Raw genomic sequence first — 23,812 nt, 5'->3', positions numbered from 1 at the left:
AGTGATCCCTTGTCTTTAAAAAAAAAAACATACAGTGGGGGAAAAAAAGCATTTAGTGAGCCACCAATTGTTCTCCCACTTAAAAAGATGAGAGGCCTGCAATTTTCATCATAGGTACACTTCAACTATGACAGACAAAATTAGAAAAAAAATCCAGAAAATCACATTGTAGGATTTTTAATGAATTTATTTGCAAATTATGGTGGAAAATAAGTATTTGGTCACCTACAAACAAGCAAGATTTCTGGCTCTCACAGACCTGTAACTTCTTCTTTAAGAGGCTCCTCTGTCCTCCACTCGTTACCTGTATTAATGACACCTGTTTGAACTTGTTATCAGTATGAAAGACACCTGTCCACAACCTCAAACAGTCACACTCCAAACTCCACTATGGCCAAGACCAAATAGCTGTCAAAGGACACCAGAAACAAAATTGTAGACCTGCACCAGGCTGGGAAGACTGAATCTGCAATAGGTAAGCAGCTTGGTTTGAAGAAATCAACTGTGGGAGCAATTATTAGGAAATGGAAGACATACAAGACAACTGATAATGTCCCTCGATCTGGGGCTCCACGCAAGATTTCACCCTGTGGGGTCAAAATGATCACAAGAACGGTGAGCAAAAATCCCAGAACCACACGGGGGGACCTAGTGAATGACCTGCAGAGAGCTGGGACCAAAGTAACAAAGCCTACCATCAGTAACACACTACGCCGCCAGGGACTCAAATCCTGCAGTGCCAGACGTGTCCACCTGCTTAAGCCAGTACATGTCCAGGCCCGTCTGAAGTTTGCTAGAGAGCATTTGGATGATCCAGAAGAAGATTGGGAGAATGTCATATGGTCAGATGAAACCAAAATATAACTTTTTGGTAAAAACTCAACTTGTCGTGTTTGGAGGACAAAGAATGCTGAGTTGCATCCAAAAAACACCATACCTACTGTGAAGCATGGGGGTGGAAACATCATGCTTTGGGGCGGTTTTTCTGCAAAGGGACCAGGACGACTGATCCTTGTAATGGAAAGAATGGATGGGGCCATGTATCGTGAGATTGTGAGTGAAAACCTCCTTCCATCAGCAAGGGCTTTGAAGATGAAACGTGGCTGGGTCTTTCAGCATGACAATGATCCCAAACACACCGCCCGGGCAAAGAAGGAGTGGCTTCGTAAGAAGCATTTCAAGGTCCTGGACTGGCCTAGCCAGTCTCCAGATCTCAACCCCATAGAAAATCTTTGGAGGGAGTTGAAAGTCTGTGTTGCCCAGCAACAGCCCCAAAACATCACTGCTCTAGAGGAGATCTGCATGGAGGAATGGGCCGAAATACCAGCAACAGTGTGTGAAAACCTTGTAAAGACTTACCGAAAACATTTGACCTCTGTCCTTGCCAACAAAGGGTATATAACAAAGTATTGAGATAAACTTTTGCTATTGACAAAATACTTATTCTCCACCATAATTTGCAAATAAATAAATTTAAAATCCTACAATGTGATTTTCTGGATTTTTCTTTTTCATTTTGTCTGTCATAGTTGAAGTGTACCTATGATGAAAATTACAGGCCTCTCTCATCTTTTTAAGTGGGATAACTTGCACAATTGGTGGCTGACAAAATACTTTTTTGCCCCACTATATGTCTGGCTGTCTTAGGAGGCATGTTATAATATAGCTGATTGTTAGTGATGCTTAAGGGTGTTCATAGACTTCCTGATCCTAAATGGGTCTCAGTGGGATTGGTTGCAGCACTAAGACCAAAACCCTACATCTGTCATTCAACCAGGGCCATAATGTAACACACTACTAATGCTAGATAAAGCGATCAATATCTATGCAACTTTAGAGGAGTACTCCTGGATTGCTGTTGGGGCTTGATTAAGGTGGTAGCCACTGGTGGAAAAAGTACCCAAATGTCATACTTGAGTAAAAGTAATGATACCTTATTAGAAAATGACTCAAGTGAAAGTCACCCAGTAAAATCATACTTGAGTAAAATGTCTAAAAATATTTGATTTTTAAATATTCATAAGTATCAAAAGTAAATGTAATTGCAAAAATATATGTAAGTATTAAAAGTTAAAGTATAAATCATTTCAAATTCCTTATAAAGAAAATAGACGGTATCCTTTTCTTTTTTTTATTATGAATAGCCGGGGGCACGCTCCAACACTCAGACATAATTTCCAAATGAAGCATGTGTTTAGTGAGTCCGCTGCATCAGAGACAGTAGGGATGACCAGGGATGTTCTCTTGATACGTGTGTGAATTATACAATTTTCCTGTCCTGCTAAGCATTCAAAGTGTAACGAGTACTTTTGGGTGTCAGGGAAAATGTATGGAGTAAAAAGTACATCATTTTCTGTAGGAATGTAAAAGTAAAAGTTGTCCCAAAAAATATATATATACATGTATATAACATTTTTTACTTAGGTATTTTAGAACACTAGTGGTAGCCACCAAACAGCTTGTGTACCTATTATGATTGTTCATGAATTTACAATCCATTATTACGAAGGTATAGATGTTCACAGCTTCGAGGTTAATCAGGTCTATTGGGATTGTGTTATATCAGCTCTAGTTGATGCTGAGACACCTAACACAGGACCTGTTTACAGTGGCATCCATTTTGAGTTAGTGCACAATGAAATTGAGTCATTCGTTATTCTCCCCCCAAAAAAATCCTGTTTAAATTATCACATGATATTGATAGCTGGCCACATGACATTTGTCAAATCCATTCTTAAACGCAGTGGGTTGTACTGTCACAATCTTGAATGAGAAGTGACTGTCAGTAATTCTTGTGCTTGATTTATTCAATTTCACGTAAAGATTTTGACTGTAACCTCTGTGTTAAAATGCGAATTTCAACTGACAGGGGTTGAGGATATTAAAGTTCAAAGGTCATAAAAGGTACCTAGATGCTGAAGGAGGGGGTCACAGTATCATGGTGATCCCGTTTGGTGACAAGGGGCACATTTATCACTGTTCCTCTCTTGTCACCATCACTCTTCATCAAGGCGCTCATCCATGGAATGATGTTAGCCATGATAGTGTGGAGCAGGAGGGAGGGAACCGCAGTGCACAGGCAGGAGAAAGAGGCCGACCTTACAGAGGCGCCAAGGCTGCAGCTGAAGCAATAAGGCTGTCTGTGAGGGATGTTAAATCATCTCCCAAAATGTTCTACTCTTCAGATGCTTTGATCAAGAGTAATGGTGGCAACACGGAGCTGGCTTTTTCTTCCTTTTTTTCTCTTTCTTCACATCCCCAGTCACCAGAGTGGATCCTATTGAAATAGATGACAGACAAATATACAGAAGTGTATACTTCTTCCACATTTTGTGACATTAAAGCCTTATTCTAAAATGGTTAAAATCTATATTTTTTTCTCATTATCTACACACAATACCCCATAATGACAGAAATACATTATTTACATAATTATTCAGACCCTTTGCTATGAGACTCGAAATTGAGCTCAGGTGCATCCTGCTTCCATTGATCATCCTTGAGATGTTTCTACAACTTGATTGGAGTCCACCTGTGGTAAATTCAATTGATTGGACATGATTTGAAAAGGCACACACCTGTCTATATAAGGTCCCACAGTTGACAGTGCATGTCAGAGCAAAAACCAAGGGGTGAGGTCGAAGGAATTGTCCTTAGAGCGACGATACAAGATTGTATCGAGGCACAGATCTTGGGAAGGGTACCAAAACATTTATGCAGCTTTGAATGCCCACAAGAACACAGTGGCCTCCATCAGTCTTAAATGGAAGAAGTTTGGAACCACCAAGACTCTTCCTAGAGCTGGCCGCCCATCCAAACTGAACAATCAGCAATCAGGGTAGAAGGGCCTTGGTCAGGGAGGTGACCAAGAACCCGATGGTCACTCTGACAGAGCTCCAGAGTTTCTATGTGGAGAGGGGAGAACCTTCCAGAAGGACAACCATTTCTGCAGCACTCCACCAATCAGGCCTTTATGGTAGTAGCTAGATGGAATCCACACCTCAGTAAAAGGCACATGACAACCCGCTTGGAGTTTGCCAAAAGGCACCTAAAGACTCTCAGACCATGAGAAACAAGATTCTCTCGTCTGATGAAACCAAGATTGAACTCAACTCCAAGCCTGAATGTCCTTGAATGGCCCAGCCAGAGCCCGGACTTGAACTCAATCAAACATCTCTGGAGAGACCTGAAAATAACTGTGCAGCAAAGCTCCCCTCCAACCTGACAGAGCTTGAGAGGATCTGCAGAGAAGAATGGGAAAAACTCCCCAAATACAGGTGTGCCAAGCTTGTAGTGTCATACCCATGAAGACTTCTGCTTCAACAAAGTACTGAGTAAAGGGTTTGAATACTTATGTAAATGTGATATTTCAGTTTGACATTTTTATACATTTGCAAAAATGTAGAAAAACCTGTTTTTGCTTTGTCATTATGGAGTATTGTGTGTAGATTGATGAGGGGGAAAAAACTATTTAATCAATTTTAGAATAAGGATGTAATGTAACAAAATGTGAACAAAGTCAAGGGGTCTGAATACTTTCCGAATGCACTGTATATTTGATATAGGTTATAATGGAATGTCAGGATATATTTGAAATATGTGTAGGTCAACAAGTCTGGGAGCCTCCTTGTAAAAACGGTTTACTCTGTGTGTCTGTGCTAGCTAGCTGGCTGTCTCTCTAGTCTGTCCTGTACATCCGGGTGGACTAGGAACACACCACTCCTCTAGCAGCATAGGGTAACAAAGCATCCGGGAGAATAGGGATGGATGCCTTGCCATGGGCACTGCCATACATTCAAATTCCCCTTTGCATCGTCATATCAAGTCATCCAAGAGAATTAAAATGAATACAGCATTAGAAAAATCTTGTGATTATCATGGTTGAATATCAAAATATCTGTTAGATAGTGTTATGAATTCTATGAATGATCATTTTGGTTTACAAAAGTAGAGGATTGTATCATGACCATTTCCTGGGAAACATGCATTTTGTTTCCAAACTTTAGTTTACAGTACAGCTGCAAAATGTTTCATTTTTTAATGGAGAAGCAACCAGCAATGACGGCTTGGCAGTCATCCCAGACTCAGTAAGGAGTAAATCCTACCTTTTACATTTGGAGGATCAGAGAGAGACAAGAGATTGAGCGTAAGGCCAAGCTATTTCATAGGTGGGAATTTAGGGAGGTTTATTTCCAGCCGATAAGCTCGTCAATAATGATACCATAACTCTTAGCCAATACGGTAGACAACAACAGCGTCTACATCTGGTGAGGCACGGAGCCTCTTATCACGGCTATATAATGAAATGTCAGATTGTGTATGGGACGCCTAATGAAGTCAATTACAAAATGATCTGCTTCTGTAAAGCTGTACAGTTTGCCGGGTCATTGTGACAACATGTCAAGAAATGTTTGGTTCATGTTCTGCTCCTCAAATGGAAAGATTAAAGTGCTTTACCGCTCCCTGCTCCATTTATTACCCTGTCTCTGTTGTGTTTGCACCAGCCAGAGGTTATTTTGTGTGTGGGTGTCAGTGTTTATCCAGGGTTCATTGTAAGGAAGACAAAAAACTTTAATCCTCTGTTTCTTTGAGAAAAACCTATGTCCAACAGTATCATACTTTGCTAAGCAGTTAAACACCCTTGTATTCCTAAGACCCTGAAGGACCCCACCCTTGTATTTTCTCAGACGCTGAAGGACCCCACCCTTGTATTTTCTCAGACGCTGAAGGACCCCACCCTTGCAGCGAGAAAAGATTTCCAGAGGGAAGCGGAACTATTGACCAACCTGCAGCACGAGCACATTGTCAAGTTCTACGGCGTGTGTGTTGATGGAGACCCCCTCATCATGGTCTTTGAGTACATGAAGCACGGGGACCTCAACAAGTTTCTCAGGTAAACTGTGTCAACTGAACGCACAAGACGTGCTCAGCTCTCCACTAAGTTCTGTAAATGAGTCTTTGGGTGATGTAGCCCATGAGTATTACAAGCTGAGAACTGAGGAATACTTTTCTAATGTGTGTTGGGGGAATTTGGAAAGTTTACTCAGCTGAATACAGTAGAGATGTGTGGGATAAGCAAGATGTGCTCAACTCTTACTAAATTCTGTCTTTGGGTGCTGTAGCCAAGGATTACAAGCTGTCAACGGAGAAACATCATCTTTTATCATGTGTGTAGTTGGATTTGCTAAGTTTACTCAGCTGAATAAAGCAGAGAAATGTGTGAGATAAGCAAGACGTGCTAAACTCTTACTAACTTCTAAACATTTGTCTTTGGTGTAGCCCATGAGTAACACAAGCTGAGAAACAGACTTCATATATATGTTTTTGGGGTTGTGGAAGTTTACTCAGCTTAATAGAGGTGTGTGTGTGGGGGCGGGGGGGGGGGGGGGGGGGGTCGCACATCTCCCACTGTTTACCAATATCAAGCTGTCTATAGACTAAACAATGAATGGCAGGTTGACTGCACCGCAGTAGTGATGTACTGATCCACTGTACACATAATGATCAGCAGTGTTAGAGGTGGTCATACAATAAACCCTTTGGCCAGAAACGCAATAGATGTGATCATTTCCAGAGATAAAATAAGTTATTGTCCATTTCCTAATTTCTACATTCAAGTAAACAACCCTGAGGTCGTACCGCAAGCATCAGGCTGTAATTCATAGATTGTTTCCCCTCAGAGAAACGTTGTAGCGTACAAGAAACAGGAGGGAAAATACAATGTTTATGTTTTCCACTAGACCTGTCACCCAGTGCCAGCAGCAGCGACTTCCTATTCGCCACACTGTACATTAAGTAGCGATGACCTGTTAAGTGTAAAACCACAAAACACTGTGTAACGGCAGACTGCTGACTGAGCCGCCACAGACTGGGGAAACTGTGACTCAGATTGCAAATGAGATGGCTGATCTCCCTTTATAGTTGGATATTGTTAAACCTCTGGATCCTCTGCAGTGGCAGGGAACATTGGTGCTCAATAGCAGAGACAGATCAGGCAGACGCCGGCTTGCTGGTGGCTTTACACATGCAAATGTCATGACTAATAGCATTTCCGTGAATGTTTCTCTGAATTAATTCATACGGAGAAGCTCCTGTTGGTTTTGCACCCAGTGGCCCTGTACATTAATGACATTGTAAATGTTCCTGTCTCAATTAAAGGTTGACTGTAAAATGCATCTAATGTCCAATCCATTACAACTGAATAACATACCTCTGTCACATATTATTCACAGCTATAATAATAATCCATTTCAAAATGCAATATGAAGTTAGTTATGGTGATTCTGTCTTGAGACAAGTTCACTAGGTCTGAGCTCAAGTCCTTTTTGGTTTGATGACTTCCTGCCTGCCTCCCTCCCTCCCGTTCCAATCCACAGAGCCCATGGGCCCGACGCTATGATCCTGGTTGACGGACAGCCGCTGCAGACCAATGGGGAGCTGGGCCTGTCTCAGATGCTGCACATTGCCACTCAGATCGCCGCGGGGATGATGTACCTGGCCTCCCAGCACTTTGTGCACCGTGATTTAGCCACTCGGAACTGCCTGGTGGGCAACGGCCTGCTGGTGAAGATTGGTGACTTTGGAATGTCCAGGGACATCTACAGCACAGACTACTACAGGGTAAGCACCTTCATATGTTTTATAGATAACAAATGATTCCATGTTGTAAATGTATTTGCATGTTTGTTAAATCAAGCTATACTGTACATTCATAATCAACTCAATAATGTATTTTTGGTCACCGTCCAGTGTTTTTAGAGAACAGGTGGTATTTTGACACAGTGGCTGTGGACGGTGACCCTGCATTCACCTGCCTGTGTTTGTTGACCTTTACTGATACCTGCCCTGCCCTGAACTCTTTACCTTTACTAATGCACAAATGTACAAGGAGAAGTGATGCATGCTCAATATGTCCATTTGTGAAGATGTGCCACGTCTAGGGCAGAACCACTCTTGCTCTATTTTGTTTGTAGCAAAATAGTATTTCTTTGACTTCTTGCCGGTGACCAGAATATAGAGCTCTTAGCCGAGATGAGAATGGAGTTGCTGAAGCTGTGCTGGCATTACAAAGGGATTATTACTGTGGCACAGGGGATTTTCACTAGATACAGACTGTAATTGCCATTGTGAAAAAGAAGTTACATTTGCAGTAAATGTCAAATAGTCCATTGAGTCTCATCCTACTTAATGTGTTCTGCAGGCTACTGTTCCTTAATGGTACCTTCGCAATAAGCAGCTAAGTAAAATGGGTGGCAGGTAGCCTACTGGTTAGAGCGTTGGGCCAGTAACTGAAATGTCGCTAGTTGGAATCCCCGAGCCGACAGGGTGAAAAATCTGTGGATGTGCCCTTGAGCAAGGCACTTAACTCTAATTGCTGGCCGTGACCCCACTCTCAGAGGGTGTATCAGGGGAAGTTGGGACATGCAAAAAAACACATTTATATTTCACACAGAAATTCTTTTTTTTCACGTCCCACCTCCCCCTGAGACACCCTCAGAGAGTGAGGTCATGTGGCTTTTCTCCTTTTAGATACTAAGGTATGGTATAGAAAGAAAAGCCAGTGAGAGACGGAATCACCACCAGACTACTACCAGGACTGCTGGACTGCCCCCTGTTGGTCTGGCAGCGTCTTTGGGACTTTGCCATTTTGGACCTGGGCATCTCTGCCAGACCAGGCCTGCTGTATGGTCCACTGACAGAGCTGAGAGATTAGGAGGTCGTAACTGCATTGGACACATTCCCTGTTGTTGAGTGATTATAAATTGGGGCGGCTGCCAAGAACATATCTCCCTGACACTGCTGACATATTGACGTCCGCTCCTCTCCTTCAGGAAAACCAAGAAAACTGCCCTCAGGGGATATGACACAGTAAGCAAGAGCACAGTCTGAGCTAGGTTTTTCACAGGCAGCATATCTGACAGCCCCATCTGTATAATGAAAATGATGCCCGGGCTCCCCCAAACCAAATTAGCTGTTGGTTCTCAGTCTGCAGGCAGGCACACAGATCTGACATGGCACTGTGTTTGTGAGCTGAGAAGTATGACATGGCTTCATAGACCCTGTTGGAAACGATACAACAAATAGCAAGGCTATGTGAATCTGAAAGGCAACGCGAAGGCAGGCAACCTTGACATGCACATGAATGTGCATTGAGCATGTGTCATGCAGCAGTTTGAGAGGCAGCGGACAATGTTAGCATGACATCACGTCATAGAGGAATGCATTTTCATTCAGATCACTGTTTAACTAACTATGCTGGGTGTATAATTCCTTTACACTTCCTCAACAGCCACTGTTGGTAAACTGCAATGTTAATCCAACAGTCCAATGCCATTGTCCCAAATGAGGAAAGCTTCATTATAATGATTCATCTGCTCTTTAGAACGTAATGACATACAGTCAGGTCCATAATTATTGTCACCCTTGATAAAGATGAGCAAAAAATACCGTACAAAATAGCATTAAAGATCCACCACCATATTTGACTGTAGGTTTGAGGTACTTTTCTGCATACGCTTCTGTTTTTCGATGCCAAACCCACCACTGGTGTGTCTGGCCAAAGAGCTCTATTTTCATGTCATCTGACCATAACGCCGCCTGGAATTTGATAAACGGTATTGGCACTTGGATTGGAACCGGTGCTATGGTCAGATGACATGAAAATAGAGCTCTTTGGCCACACACACCAGTGGTGGGTTTGGCATCGAAAAACTGAAGCGTATGCAGAAAAGTACCTCAAACTTACAGTAAAATATGGTGGTGGATCATTGATGTTATGGGACTATTTTGCTTCCACTGGCTCTGTGGTCCTAGTTAAAGGTCAACGCTATCATGAACTTCATTCACTTTTAGCCAAAACCTGGTTGCCTATACCGGGAGCATGACACTTGGCGGCAAGTGGATATTCCAGCAAGACGCCAAGCACACATCAAAATCCACGAAGAAATGCTTAATTGACCACAAAATAAACATTTTGCAATGGCCATCTCAGTCTCCGAACTATAAGCGCAGACGAAGGATATCAAGGATCTGGAAAGATTCTGTATGAATGAATGGTCTAAGATCCCTCCCAACGTGTTCTCCAACTCCAACATTTTAGATATAGGCTCAGTGTCATTATCCTCGCACAGGTAGGGTGTTGGAGTTCTGAAAACAATATTTTTTTACCCCTATCTGATAATTGTATTATTAGCTGTTAAACAAGATCTCATTCTCTGAGCAATTGTATCAGTATATAATAATACAATTGTCTTTTTGTTTTGCATGCAATATGTGTATAATTAGAGTATATTTTTTTGCTCATCGTTATCAGTGGTACCAATAATTATGGACCAGACTGTACATGGAAGGACAGTATTGAAAATGTATATGACGGTTGCTTCAATCAATGTATATGTTATCGTCAGTCTGAGTACACAAATTACCTATACTTTAATTTCTCTCTATATGCTAATTGTGCTATGCTTTTAAATTGTGTTGGTGTTTTTGTCATCACCCTGACAGTTTTAATTCCGCTACAAGGGAAGGCCACACTCTGATTGATATGCTTCCACGGTCCTCCGTTCAACCCCAGACTGAATTCAGGGTGGTGCTTGCCAGGGAGAAGCCATTAAGATTGATTGAAATTCAATCAATTAATGTAATCTCCCAACACACAGACACACAAACACATAAACAAGTTAACAAATACATGACTCCGAAAACCAGATCTAGTCTTCCAAGACAGACAGAGCTACCATAACAAACACAAATCTGTCTTGCAGATACAGGTAACTGCCAAAATAAAGGAAACACCAACATAAAGTGTCTTAATGGGATGTTAGGCCCCCACAGGTCAAAACAGATTCAATGCACCTTGGCATAGAACCTACAAGTGTCTGGAACTCTATTGGAGGGATGCAACACCATTCTTCTACGAGAAATTCCATCATTTGGTGGGTTTGTTAATGGTGGTGGAAAACGCTGTCTCATGCGCCGCCCCAGAATCTCCCATAAGTGTTCAATTTAGTTGAGATCTGGTGACTGAGACGGTCATGGCATATGGTTTACATTGTTTTTCTTTTCGTGCTCATCAAACCATTCGGTGACCACTCGGAGCCCTGTGGACGGGGGCGTTGGCATCCTATGGGGGCATAGCCACTGTAGCCAAAATAATGGCCTGCCCAGCATTTTATACCTGACCCTAACAATGATGGGATGTTAATTGCCTAATTAACTCAGGAACCACACCTGTGTAGAAGCACCTGGTTTCAATATACTTTGTATCTCTCATTTACTCAAGTGTTTCCATTATTTTGGCAGTCACTTGTACAACCTATGAATTCTGCAAATATCATAGAACTGTGGTAAGTCTTTAAAACGGTATGTGAATTTGTATCATCCTCCTGTTCTACTGTTTTGGACACCAGCCTGCATTCTAGGGTGTGGTGTACCATGTAGTGCCAACAACATTGGTCTGGTGAAGAACAATCTGTTCACATGAAGTCAATAGTCAGGGGTTCAGCAGAATGGAAAGAGTGTCAGGTCATTGCAGCAGGGTTACCAATTCATTTCTGAGTCCCTTGCAAATGTACTGTACTAGGATTGAATCAGGAGATGGTATAGTAGGGTAGAGCTATGACAAAGGTGAGGATTCGAGGTAAGAACATTTAAGTTGATTTTACAGTGGATATTAGGGTTGTAGTGTGGATTGCATGATAGACAAATAGCCCTTTCCCTAATGTGCCAAAAAAATGCATTAAAACTGTTATACCCTTCTCTGCACAGTACACACACATTTGAAATGTGCATCTGCCTTATTTACAATAAGCTATATGGGTTATTTATATGATTGAACACATGAAAACATTTTATTTTTGAAACATCCTGCCCTTTTTTTCTCTTTTCAGCTTTGGAAGAAGATCACTAGAGTGTGGTAGTCGTTAGGGTTACATGTTCACACAGGCTTTATGGGACCTGGTCCGGCAGACATTTTACCATGATCTCATTAATAAACCGTCATAAATCTTTAAAAAGGAGAGCAGGCGGACGAGGAGGAGGAGGAGGAGGAGGAGGAGGGGGAGAAGGAACGGGTGAGTATGTTGAAGATGTTGTAAAACGGAACAACTTATTATAATGTTCAGCGGGCCAAATTGAACAAAGAAAACCAACAATACATAATCACCAGAACAGGAACGGATGCTATAATACACTGTTATTATAGATGGAGAACATGGTAGACCGATCCTTTGTAGCTACAGTATAATTCATGTGGGAATGTAATGTAATGTTAACTTCTTTTGTATTCACATGCTCCGTCAATACCTTGACCCATAGTGAGCTCAGTGCTAATGAGCTCTGTAATTAATATGCAGCTACCACTTAAGAGTTGAAAGTAACAATAATCAGACATCCACCATTGAAACGTCACTCTTGTTCAACTCTTCCACAGATATGATTAACACAGTGCAATTTACATGAATAGGAAACCGATTTTGAAACGATCCTTTTGAGTTAAAGAGGAGGGCGCAGATGATTAGTAGCTCATTGTTTTACTCTTATAATATCTGGCAGTCAGACAGACAGTGGGAAGGGAAGGCTGAGGGGAAGACTTCATTTATGTTGCTGCATGGCTTGAAGCTGTCAAACTTCTTTAATGGATCCTTTTTCCTTCCCTCTCTTGGCTCCATCTTCTCTTCCTCCTCCCAGCTGAGCCTCATTGACTCTTCTTCATCTTCTGTGTTACAGGGCTGTGTAGGTTTCCCTTCTTCTCAAATATTTTACAAGAAAAATACACGTTTTTTTTTTAAAAACAACTAGAAAAGACCATCTAGAAGTATTCGAAGTGTGTCTGCTGCATGCCTTTCGGTGAATATGTAATTAAAAAAAGTATTCTTTACAGTTTCTTTCACATGTACAGTAGTTTTCTTTTTTTTCTTTTTCAGTTGTGATTTAACCTTCAAATCCCTTTGAGCCGTTAGTCCAGGTCTATAACGCTGTGTGCTGACATCTGTTGTTCTCTCTCTCTCTCTCGCTCTCTCTCGCTTCCAGGTGGGGGGCCACACCATGCTGCCCATCCGTTGGATGCCCCCTGAGAGCATCATGTACAGGAAGTTCACTACAGAGAGCGACGTGTGGAGCTTTGGCGTGATCCTCTGGGAGATCTTCACCTACGGGAAGCAGCCATGGTTTCAACTGGCCAACAATGAGGTACTGTAGCTTACTTTCAAGCTCTTAACCAACAGTGCAGTTCAAGAAAGAGTTAAGAAAATATTTACCAATTAAACTAAAGTAAAAAATAATGAAAAGTAACACAATCAAATAACAATAACGAGGCTATATACAGGGGGTACCGGTATGCAGTATGCCTGTATTTTGGGTTTAGAAAGTAAATCCAATATGAAGGCTGTTGACAGACCTCATGGGCCAAATGTAGAGATATTTCCTGTTCTGTTGGCCAAGCACACCCATCTTCGTATACTGCCATTTTTTCTGCAATACAGTGATGATAATAAGCAACAAAACCACACAATGCAGTAACCTGCATCCAACAGTTGGCCAAGACTACTATCCAGTACAGTCTCTTACTAATCCCTAGAATGGTGCAGTGTGAGGTAAATTGGCCTATTCTTAGAGTGGCCTTTGGGCTCAATATTGGACTAGAAGAGAAATCAATTAAGACGTAAATCAGGGATGGGCAACTGGCGTCCCACAGCTCCCCTTTTGAAGGCCCTCGGATCAATCCCCCCCTCAATTTACTGTTGCAAGTTAGAATAGTAGAATAAACATGGTGCAATTTTGAAATGTGGTTGTGCATCAGCAGTTTTTCTCTTGTTATGCCAGTCACTAGGCAGGATTCCATTGACCCAGGTTTATTCGACAAAAGCAATGTGATAAAAAAATAAAAATGTGAAATGGAAACGGCAGCAATAGGAGGCATTCTGCCAAGATGGACAACATTTTTATCTGTTCGACATTTTATTTATTTATTTTATTTTTAACTTTCTTTATTGCGACAAATGATGATGGAAACTGTTTTTCAAATAAATTATGATTGCCGAATACTTTTGACGTGATGTTTTTTAATAACGTTTCTTTGCAGGACAACGATTGTGCTGACTTTCAAGAATGCCTGAATTGCGTCACTTTTTTTTCTGGTTGGCTGACAAGATTCGCCCTTCCAATTATTTCAGATCTACAGGAGTGTAAATTTCACCATGGCGACCATAGACCGTGGCGATACGTTGATCGGCACATGAGAATTATAAGAATACAGAAAATATTAGTCAATTATTGCATTTTATTCACACTGGCTTTCGTGGGGCATCTGAAACATAAAATAGATAGGTGGGAGGGATATAGGCTGTCAACAATTTCTTCATATGCGCATTTTGCCTAAATGGTTAATGGAAACACTTCAACCAAGATTTTTTTTATTTGACACTAGGTTTTTACAAAACATTTTTAGTTTTAGATGTGATGTCATTATATCCAGCAGGTTTTTATCGACACAAGATGGTTAAATGGAAACACCCTTGCAGGCAATTGACACATCTATTTTCTATGCAAACTTTCTACATGTCGACAAAAAAACACTGGACAACTTAATGGAAACATAATTACTGCGAGTCAGTCCATTAGCCCATGTCAGCAAAACATTTTTAGATGAGTAAATTAGTCTAGTAAATGAGTCTAGTGGCCAGCTATCTGAATTTAGTAATCGTGGTCGCCATTGATTTTGTTAGTCAGTCTCACTCAGATATCATATTAAAAAACTGCAGACATTTTTTCCACTCCATGGCAAAATGAGTAGAATTGCATGAAATGAGTTACAAAATTGCAAAATCTTCTCTCCGCCCCATGGCCACATATGTAGTATTGCTGCAAACTTGCTTTAAAACTGCAACGTTTTCTCTACGCCCCATGGCGAAATTAACTGGATGTCTGTCTACTGTCAAGAGTGAGGCCTTTAAAATGTGTTTATGGATGTGGGTGGGTTTGCAGACCCGCAAGCAACTGCGGCCCCTCGTGATGAGTTCAGATTAAAGTTGCCTATCCCTGACTTAAGCAAAGATGACAAGAGAGCAGCACCTACATTATACTAGTGTGAGCTGAGCGTGTTGAAATCAAATCATTCCCAGTCTCAACTCCCACTTACACACAAACACACACATGCCTTTCAGACACCATAAATCACACTAAAAAAATAAAGGGTAATAAGAGGTGAGCAGCCATTTTGTTGCAGGTCCTCTATATACAGTACATGACAGTAATGATAATGTGCAGTCATGTGCCACTGATCTTCCTCTCAAGCAGAAAGACATCACACTGTAGACATTGACAGAAGCACTATACTAATTTACTGTTGTGCAGCGACTTTGGTGAAATAGTGGGTTGCAATAATACACAGTGCAGACCACCAAACCTAAAAATGCATGATAATTAAAATGTCAGAACACTGCTTGGGGTTCTAGCCAAACATCAGCATGTACAGTTTGACAGGGACATTGTTTATCAAATTAATATATTTACGGCAGCTTTCAGCTTTTCTAACTTGTCTTATTACGTTGAGAGCTGAAAAGCAGCATTATAAATCAATGCTGAGGCCAGCCATAGGTAGAGAAACAACAAGGTCTCCCACGCCAGAAGTCTTTTATAAATATGAATTATGTGGAGGTGCTGTGAATGTAAATGTAACAAGGCTGGGCTGCAGTCTGGGGGGCTGAGGGGTGACTCACTGACTGAACGCCTGTGGAAAGAGCTCTTCGCCTTCGGGCTACAGTTGTGCAGACAGCATATCACGCTGATGACAACACAGCCTCTCACTGTTCCTAAAATAGACACAGACTGCACAACAAAGCTATCCAACTCAATTGTAATTGTTTAACCCTAGATTTAAGTAGTCTTATTTTTTGCTAAACAGGTTTCTGTATAATATGTAGCAATAAACACACCTGCTATCTAATCACAATGAGCAGCAGAGCAAAATAACATGACAGCATAAACAACATAACATAAAACTGAAGAGTGTGCCTAACTAGCATTGCAATCCCGTTGTCATCCCTGACCTGTTTGACACAGCACAGAGTGGATTAATTGGTAATTATTGCTCATGACAGGTTATTTTGTCTTTGACTGTGGATGTGAACCTGAAGCTATTCTCATACTCATTCAACAGAAAACACCAGATCAATAGGTTATCAATAATGTCAAGTATTTGTTTCATTTTGAACATTCCATTCTCAGCTGGGGGGCAGGAGCAGCCCACTTCAGTGCATTAGAGCGCAAAAACTATGCCTCTTTCTCTCAATGTTGACCACCATTAATTGGATATTTCAATGTAAAATAAATGTAATGATGTAAAATAAAATCGTACTATACCTGACAAGTACGGTATGTGTGGTTTAGGTAATTTTCCATCCATTTTGATTGTGCCCACCCTCGACTAACCCATTGGTTTCCTGCATGTGGGCACAGCTGCAGGAACGACCCCTCCGCCCCCTCGATCTTCATGCTTGTGCAACACTTTTGATATTCTGGATTTCCCCTGATGGTCTATGCAATTAAAATGTGGGTCCTCCTTTCCTAGAGGCAGAAACTCAAACAGGAAGTACCCGTGCTAAGGTCTATTCAACACTGGTATGACCAATAGGAATCCATGCTTCGAGATTGTTATGATCATGGGGACTGGGATATGTTCCGGGAAGCCTCTTAGAATAACATTGACGAATACACGGATATGTTGACTGAGTTGATCAGAAAGTGTATAGGAGATGTTGTACCCACTGTGACCTACCCAAATCAGAAAACGTGGATAGATAGGCAGCATTTGTGCAACACTGAAAGTGCGAACCACCGCATTTAACCATGGCAAGGTGACTGGGAATATGGCCAAATACAAACAGTGTAGTTATTCCCTCCGTAAGGCAATCAAACAGGCGAAAACTCAGTACAGAGACAGTGGAGTCGCAATTCAATGGCTCAGACACGAGATGTATGTGGCAGGGTCCACAGACAATCATGGACTACAAAGGGAAAATCAGCCATGTTGTGGACACCAACGGCTTGCTTCCGGACAAGCTAAACACCTTCACCCGCTTTGAGGATAGCACAGTGCCACCGATGCAGCCCGTTACCAAGGACTATGGGCTCTCCTTCTCCGTGGCTGACATGAGTAACACATTTAAGCGTGTTAACCCTCGCAAGGCTGCCGGCCCAGACGGCATCCCTAGCCGCGTCCTCAGAGCATGCGCAGACCAGCTGGCTGGAGTATTACGGACATGTTCAATCTCTCCCTATCTCAGTCTGCTGTCCCCACATGCTTCATGATGTCCACCATTGTTCCTGTACCCAAGAAAGCAAAGGTAACTGAACTAAATGACTATCCCCGTAGCAATCAATTCTGTAATCATGAAGTGCTTTGAGAGGCTAGTTAAGGATCATATCCCCTCTACCTTACCTGACACCCTAGACCCACTTCAATTTGCTTACCGCCCCAATAGCTCCACAGACGATGCAATCGCCATCGCACTGCACACTGCTCTATCCCATCTGGACAAGAGGAATACCTATGTAAGAATGCTGTTTATTGACTATAGCTCAGCCTTCAACGCCATAGTACCCTCCAAGCTCATCATTAAGCTCGGGACCCTGGGTATACACCCCGCCCTGTGCAACTGGGTCCTGGACTTCCCGACGGGCCGCCCCCAAGTGGTGAAGGTAGGAAACAATAACTCCACTTCGCTGATCCTCAACACAGGGGCCCCAGAGGATGCTGCTGCCAACCATTCCACCAGCGGTGTACAGAGGTGGGAGGAGGAGAGGAGCACAAAGAGACATCAAAAACAGCTCAGGAGACATACAACCATGCCTGCCCCTGCCAACACAGACTGCATATCTGCCAACACTGCCCCACATCCAATAAAGTTTGTGGATCTCGGATTGGACTCTACAGTCACCAAAGAATTCACTGTTAACTCAGTGGAAGTCATCATCGAATACGATGGACAACCATAAGAGCTAAGTAAGTAAAAGTAGGCCTGATTACCAACAATGAAAAGACAGTCTACAGGGAGGAGGTGAGGGCCCTGGGAGAGTGGTGGCAGGAAAATAACCTCTCATTCATCGTCAACAAAAACAAAAGAGCTGATCATAGACTTCAGAAAAATACATTTGGCTTGGCCCCTAAAACCCTCACAAACTTTTACAGATGCACATTTAAGATTTTCCTGTTGGGCTATGTCACCGCCTGGTACGGCAACTGCACCGCCCGCAACTGCTCTCCAGAGGGTGGTGCTGTCTGCCCAACGCAAACTACCTCCCCTCCAGGACACCTACAGCACCCGATTTGTTAAGTCGATGATCCCGCCCCGTTTCACTCTTTTCACCTTGGTTAGAGGTCCTCTTTATTAAGCCGTACGTCATCTTCATGCAATTTCGTTCCGCTACTGAACGAAGAGCATAGGGTTTCACCACAATACAAGACAAGATGAAGGAGCGACTAGTCTCATCAGAGGTCATATTAAAAATAAAAGTGATATTTTCATTCAAGACAGGAGAAACATTTTGTTTCAAGTGATAATAAAACATCACTTATAGGAATAGGTAATTGTTTACATATTGCTAGCAATCCCATAAAGCCATCGCAGAAAACCACATTTTCTTCTTGTTCTGTGGTTTGGTAACTTTTCACAACAGAGCCTTCAACTGTGGACGTTCCCCATTGAAATGAATGACAGCCGACGCAACGGACTCCTCAGGCGTAATGAATGGTGCATTAGTGGTCCTCGTCTGTCTTTCAGTCCATATTCAACTGATGGTCTTCTAATCTCCTAATGTGTAGCGTACTTACTAGCAAGCTAGTTAAATCCATCCACAAAGAACTTGATATAATCACTTATTCGACAGTGCACTCTGAGGAGGAAACAATGATACGATGTAGCCTAACAACATCACACGGAAACAGCACAGATGTGCTATAGAAACATTGGTCCTCTTATATTTTTATTCCAGCTTGCAAAAAAAAAATATTAGGAAGAAAATGGCTGTCTGTTCTGCCATTGTTCTCCTTCACACAAGGGCTCTCGCTAATAGCAACCCTAGAAGGTTTGACTACACAGTACATTCTTGTGCTAGGCTGCTGTACGATGGAAATTGGAAAATAATGGACCCACGATGTGGTATATATACTTAATGCATTGCTTAAATGGTGACCACAGCCCTCCTGTAAATACATTTCAATTGTGTTTCCAGCCTGCTCCATTGTAATTCTATTTCAAATTCGGCTAACAGTGCCGCTTTAGGCTTCACCTGCTCCCCAGGTGCCCAATCGAATGTCCTGCAACCTTATTGTGACATGTATAGATAACAACCTATACAGCTCATACACTCCTAATTCCCACCATACCCCAGAGGGATCACATGTAAAATGATACATGTCCCGATTTACATCAACAGGCAAGTCTGACAACACTGCATCTGTGTGTTTGTTTATGCGCACTGCATAACCTTTCACTTCTAAATATTCCTTATGACCTGGACATTGTGTCCATGTAACAGTACACACATTGTGGTGCTATAGCCTGTGGGATGGTAGTAAAGGTGATTAACCAAAACATCATTCTGCCTGTAAATGTCTCATGGTGCTCTTGGTAAACAGTATAATACTCTAAATTGGGTTGTGACCTCTTTCGCTCTCTCTCGCCCCCAGGTCATCGAGTGTATTACGCAAGGACGGGTTTTGGAGAGGCCACGAGTTTGTCCCAAGGAGGTGTATGACATCATGTTGGGTTGCTGGCAGAGGGAGCCCCAGCAGAGGCTGAACATCAAGGATATCCAGAAAATCCTCTATGCCTTGGGCAAAGCCACGCCTGTCTACCTGGACATCCTGGGCTAGTGTACGTTGGGGTTTGTCTATCTGTCTGTTTTTCTGTCTGTCTCTACCCAACAGATGAACAAAACCCCAGGAATAACCCAAACAACGAGCACCTTATTGCTCCACTGTCAAACACCTACAAAATGGGGATGGACTTAAGTGCCTGCTACTCCTTTCGATACACTGGATAACAGTATTTAAAAAAGCACTTTTACATTTTGTTTACCTGCATTTAAAATTGTACAGTTACTGAATACTGTATGAAGAGGACATTATTTCTTTTTTTGGTAAAAACAGCCTACTTAAAGTATCACAAAAAAAAAATAAAAAAAAAATGCTAGAAAATGACTCAATTACAAAAAGTACACCGAAAAAAAAAGAAGCTGAAAACCCTGGAAAAATGGTTTGCTTTTGGTATCCTGACAGCTTGACAGAAGATCAAACTCCCAGGTGATTTTCTTTTTCATTTTATAAATATATATTATATATATTTTTTATTTATTTTTATTTTCAACGTGTGGATATCTGCCATGTTTCTTGCTAAGGGTACTGTATGTCACCTGTTGGAGATGACCTCTTGTTATTGGCAAGTCAGACAATTGGCAGGGACTTTTTGAAGAAAGCCTTACTGCACTCCGATTGGCTGGATCTATTCTCTGACTCTGGATCCGACAAGGCGATTGGCTACTGAGAGGAAACAGCTTTTCATTGAGATGTGGAACTCATAGGGAAGACAGAGCCAACAATCAACACAGTCATCTTAATTTAAAATTGAATGTATATACTGTAAATTTCTATGTCACAAAAATATGTTAACTTATTTCATTTCCTATTTAGATTATTTTAGTTTCTTGGTGTGTTGTAATGGTGAGTGAATCCTATAGATATTTTGATAATCTTTCATTTGTGTTACTATTTTCTTCACCTGGTCAGTGTGTTGTTTCTGTTGCTTTTAATGAATTTAATTGTCTTATCATTTGATTTGGATATTTGATTACAATGTGACCTTACGAGTCAGGATGTTAGGTTGAGACATGAACAGGAAGTAGACTGTCAGTAGCGTAATCATGATGTGAGCTTAGACAGACTGAGCAGGATGCATACAGTTACAGTATGAATTTATGATGATCTTACATAGCGCCCCCACTTCCCCTCATTCCAGCTCACTGTTGTTCTTTCAGCGTAATCTAGTCTTAGATTTGCTCTCAGCCCCACATTCTGTATCACCATGTATCTCATGTACATCTAGCCAGAGCAAAGAGCTATAGCTATGATATAGCAGTATAAGCTGTCACTGGCTGTGTTCTGAAAATGACATTTATATGGCATTGTATTATACTTCATCTTGTTTTCCAGGTTGTGGATAATGTTATTCTACTGCCTTCAGATAGTCATGACTCTGATGTTTCAATTTCTGGAGTTTATACAGGAAATGTGCTACTAGACACTATACATTCATATAATAGTAGTAACTGCCTCTCATTTTCCATTCTCTGTACACGTACATTCACGTTAAAGCATTATTGTAATGCAGGCTTGAGAATGTTTTCTTCTCTCAATGTGCGCAAGATTTCTGCAAACGATCCTTTATCTTTCTCAGCTCTCCCAATGTTAAACAATAGCAAACATGGCAGACCACAGTGACGTGAATTATTCATTACGTATTAGTGATGGAGCACTCTGTAGCTATGGGGGCTGTTTGGAACATTACGCTGTGATGACAAACACTGGGGCTTTGGGAGAAAGTGCTCCTCTCTCACGCTCACTCTCTCTACCTCCCTCTCTATCGCTCTCTCTCGCTCTCCTTCGCTCTCTCCTTCTCTCGCTCTCCTTCGCTCTCTCTCCTCTTGCTTACGCTGAGTAATGTAATCATTCAAGGTTGTGTTTAGTCTCAATAACACCCCAATGATAAATCCATAATTATTCAATGCTGAGCCAAACTGGCACCATGTTTTGCCTATCTTCATTTTTTTAACAAGGTGATATATTATTATGTGATCAATTTCATATTAACGTTTATGTACAGAATCATTTGCCTACTTCAACAAAAATGTATTTTAAAAGCTTCAATATGAATTATCTGGTCAAACTTACAAATACTGTACTTTTCTTTCAAATTAAAAGTTCCTTCACGTTAGAATGGCGAGATACTCAAAGTTTTCTCATCTTTTTTAGCAAGAAGTTGAAAAGTAGTTTTCCCATCTTCTACCTAATCACAACATAAAAAAATACTCTTCACCTTAATCTCTGAATTCACATCTACAAAGTGTCCTAGGTGCATCTGGCTTGGAAGGGAAAGTGACAGGAACATTTGTTGATCTGGTTTCCTATTTTATTCCTTGAGAGATCCAGTCATTCTCTCTGTATGAACGAGCAGGGATGGGGAGGATTGCAGAAGCTTTCAAAGACCGGTGTGTGACTCTGACATACTGTAGTTATGTATGATAAGATGCCTCTTCCTTTAATATTCCTGTCGTGTTTGAGGCCTGCTGCTTCCTGCTGTCTGCATTCAATGGCTTTACAATTCACCCGGCTGTATGAGTCCTGAGCTCCCACACAAAGTCATGGAGATTTCCCCTGGTAGAGCACCACAGTACACTCCTCTCCTCCAGCCTGTGATTGTGGCTCCACTGGTAAACAATTCTGCCCTCTTCCTCTCCTAACACCTCCTCCATGGATGAGTGCACAAATTACAGACTGGTTATAATTGAAGAGAAAAAAAAAGCCATTAGGGCGACTTAGGAGATTTTACACATCATATGCAGTGCACAGAGACTATTAGTGCCAGATTAGGTCCTAATTGGAAGGAAACAGACATGTCACTTCTGAGGTTGTTTCCCAAGCTAAGCTCCTATAGGAAACAACAGACTCAGAGCCTCATTTATTAACAATTTCCACACTGGATTGAGAATGTAGCTCAGTTGTTGAGCATGGCTCTTGCAATGCTAGGGTTGTGGGTTTGACTCCTACAGGGGACCAGTATGAAAATGTATCCAGTGGTTCTGGATAAGCGTGTATGCTAATGACTAAAATGTAAATGTTCCAAGGTAACCTTGAGGGAAGGAACTTATAGGCAACCACAATGTAAAGAACAGTGCACATTGATAGTCTATACTATCATATTCAAATGAGATATACCATAGTTTGATAACAGTTACCAAAATAAAATATGTCCACATTACCCTCCCTTATAGCTCCGTTGGAATGTGCTGCATAAATCCCAGTGTAGGGGACGTTGTGTTTTCAGAAGGTGTCAAGACATCACGGCTCTTGTCACTGTATCCTCAGGATGATTCTCATCATTAGGTGTGTGACTTGACTGAAAGGCCAGAGCCAAGCATTTTACACTCCATTTACCTTGAAGCTGATCAATGCTCAATGACCCATGGACAGAGTACGCTTTAGTGCTGATGGTAGCAGCGGGAGGGGGATAGACTGTGGACGGGGCGGGGCGGGAGACTTTGGGTGGACGATTGAGGGGAGAGAGAAGTGGAGGGCGACATGTCTTTATGTGAAGTCTATGTCTTATTTATCCATCAGAGAGAAAAGAGATGAATTAGTTGTTTCTAAGAATACATGGCCTCCACTTACCGGAGATGGCCTCCACTTACCGGAGATGGCCTCCACTTACCGGAGAATGCCTCCACTTACCGGAGATGGCCTCCACTTACCGGAGATGGCCTTAATAACCGTAAGTAAAGTAACTGTGACCGGTAGGAGGTGATAGTGGACAAGCGCCTAAGGTTGCAACTCTAATGAGTTGACCTTGCAGAAATGGGGGAAAATGACCAATGAAATTAGGTTTTGGCTCCAGCTTTTAGATATCCTTTAAATATGATGGCCTGGCTGGGGGTAATTGCTTGAGGTCAGGTGAGGAGGCAGAGCAGAGCTGGGATAATGCAGTGAAGGTCGTATGCTTAGCATGTTTCAGCCCAGTAATATAGCGCTGTCTATTGGCCA

General features: G+C 41.9%; 1 protein-coding gene across 2 annotated transcripts in view; it reads left to right on the top strand.

Annotated features, from left to right (window-relative positions):
- Nucleotides 1-22,008, top strand: part of ntrk3a (neurotrophic tyrosine kinase, receptor, type 3a) — a 256,336-nt gene extending 234,328 nt beyond the window's left edge. Inside the window, exons 14-17 of one of the 2 annotated variants that reach the window (XM_036953153.2) lie at nucleotides 5,721-5,893; nucleotides 7,377-7,620; nucleotides 13,030-13,188; nucleotides 19,688-22,008. In XM_036953153.2, coding sequence (XP_036809048.1) covers nucleotides 5,721-5,893; nucleotides 7,377-7,620; nucleotides 13,030-13,188; nucleotides 19,688-19,873 — 762 coding nt within the window. In that variant the 3' untranslated portion in view covers nucleotides 19,874-22,008. Of the gene's footprint in view, nucleotides 1-5,687; nucleotides 5,894-7,376; nucleotides 7,621-13,029; nucleotides 13,189-19,687 lie in introns of both variants that reach the window. The other variant, XM_036953129.2, reaches the window with a different exon arrangement.
- Nucleotides 22,009-23,812: the final 1,804 nt, after the last annotated feature.

This window comes from Oncorhynchus mykiss, chromosome 2, assembly GCF_057628025.1.
Source record: "Oncorhynchus mykiss isolate SJ-2025 chromosome 2, ASM5762802v1, whole genome shotgun sequence".
In the NCBI taxonomy this organism is placed as follows: Eukaryota; Metazoa; Chordata; class Actinopteri; order Salmoniformes; family Salmonidae; genus Oncorhynchus; species Oncorhynchus mykiss.
The sequence above is the reverse complement of the archived record's forward strand: the minus strand, read 5'-3'. Positions and strand labels throughout refer to the sequence as shown.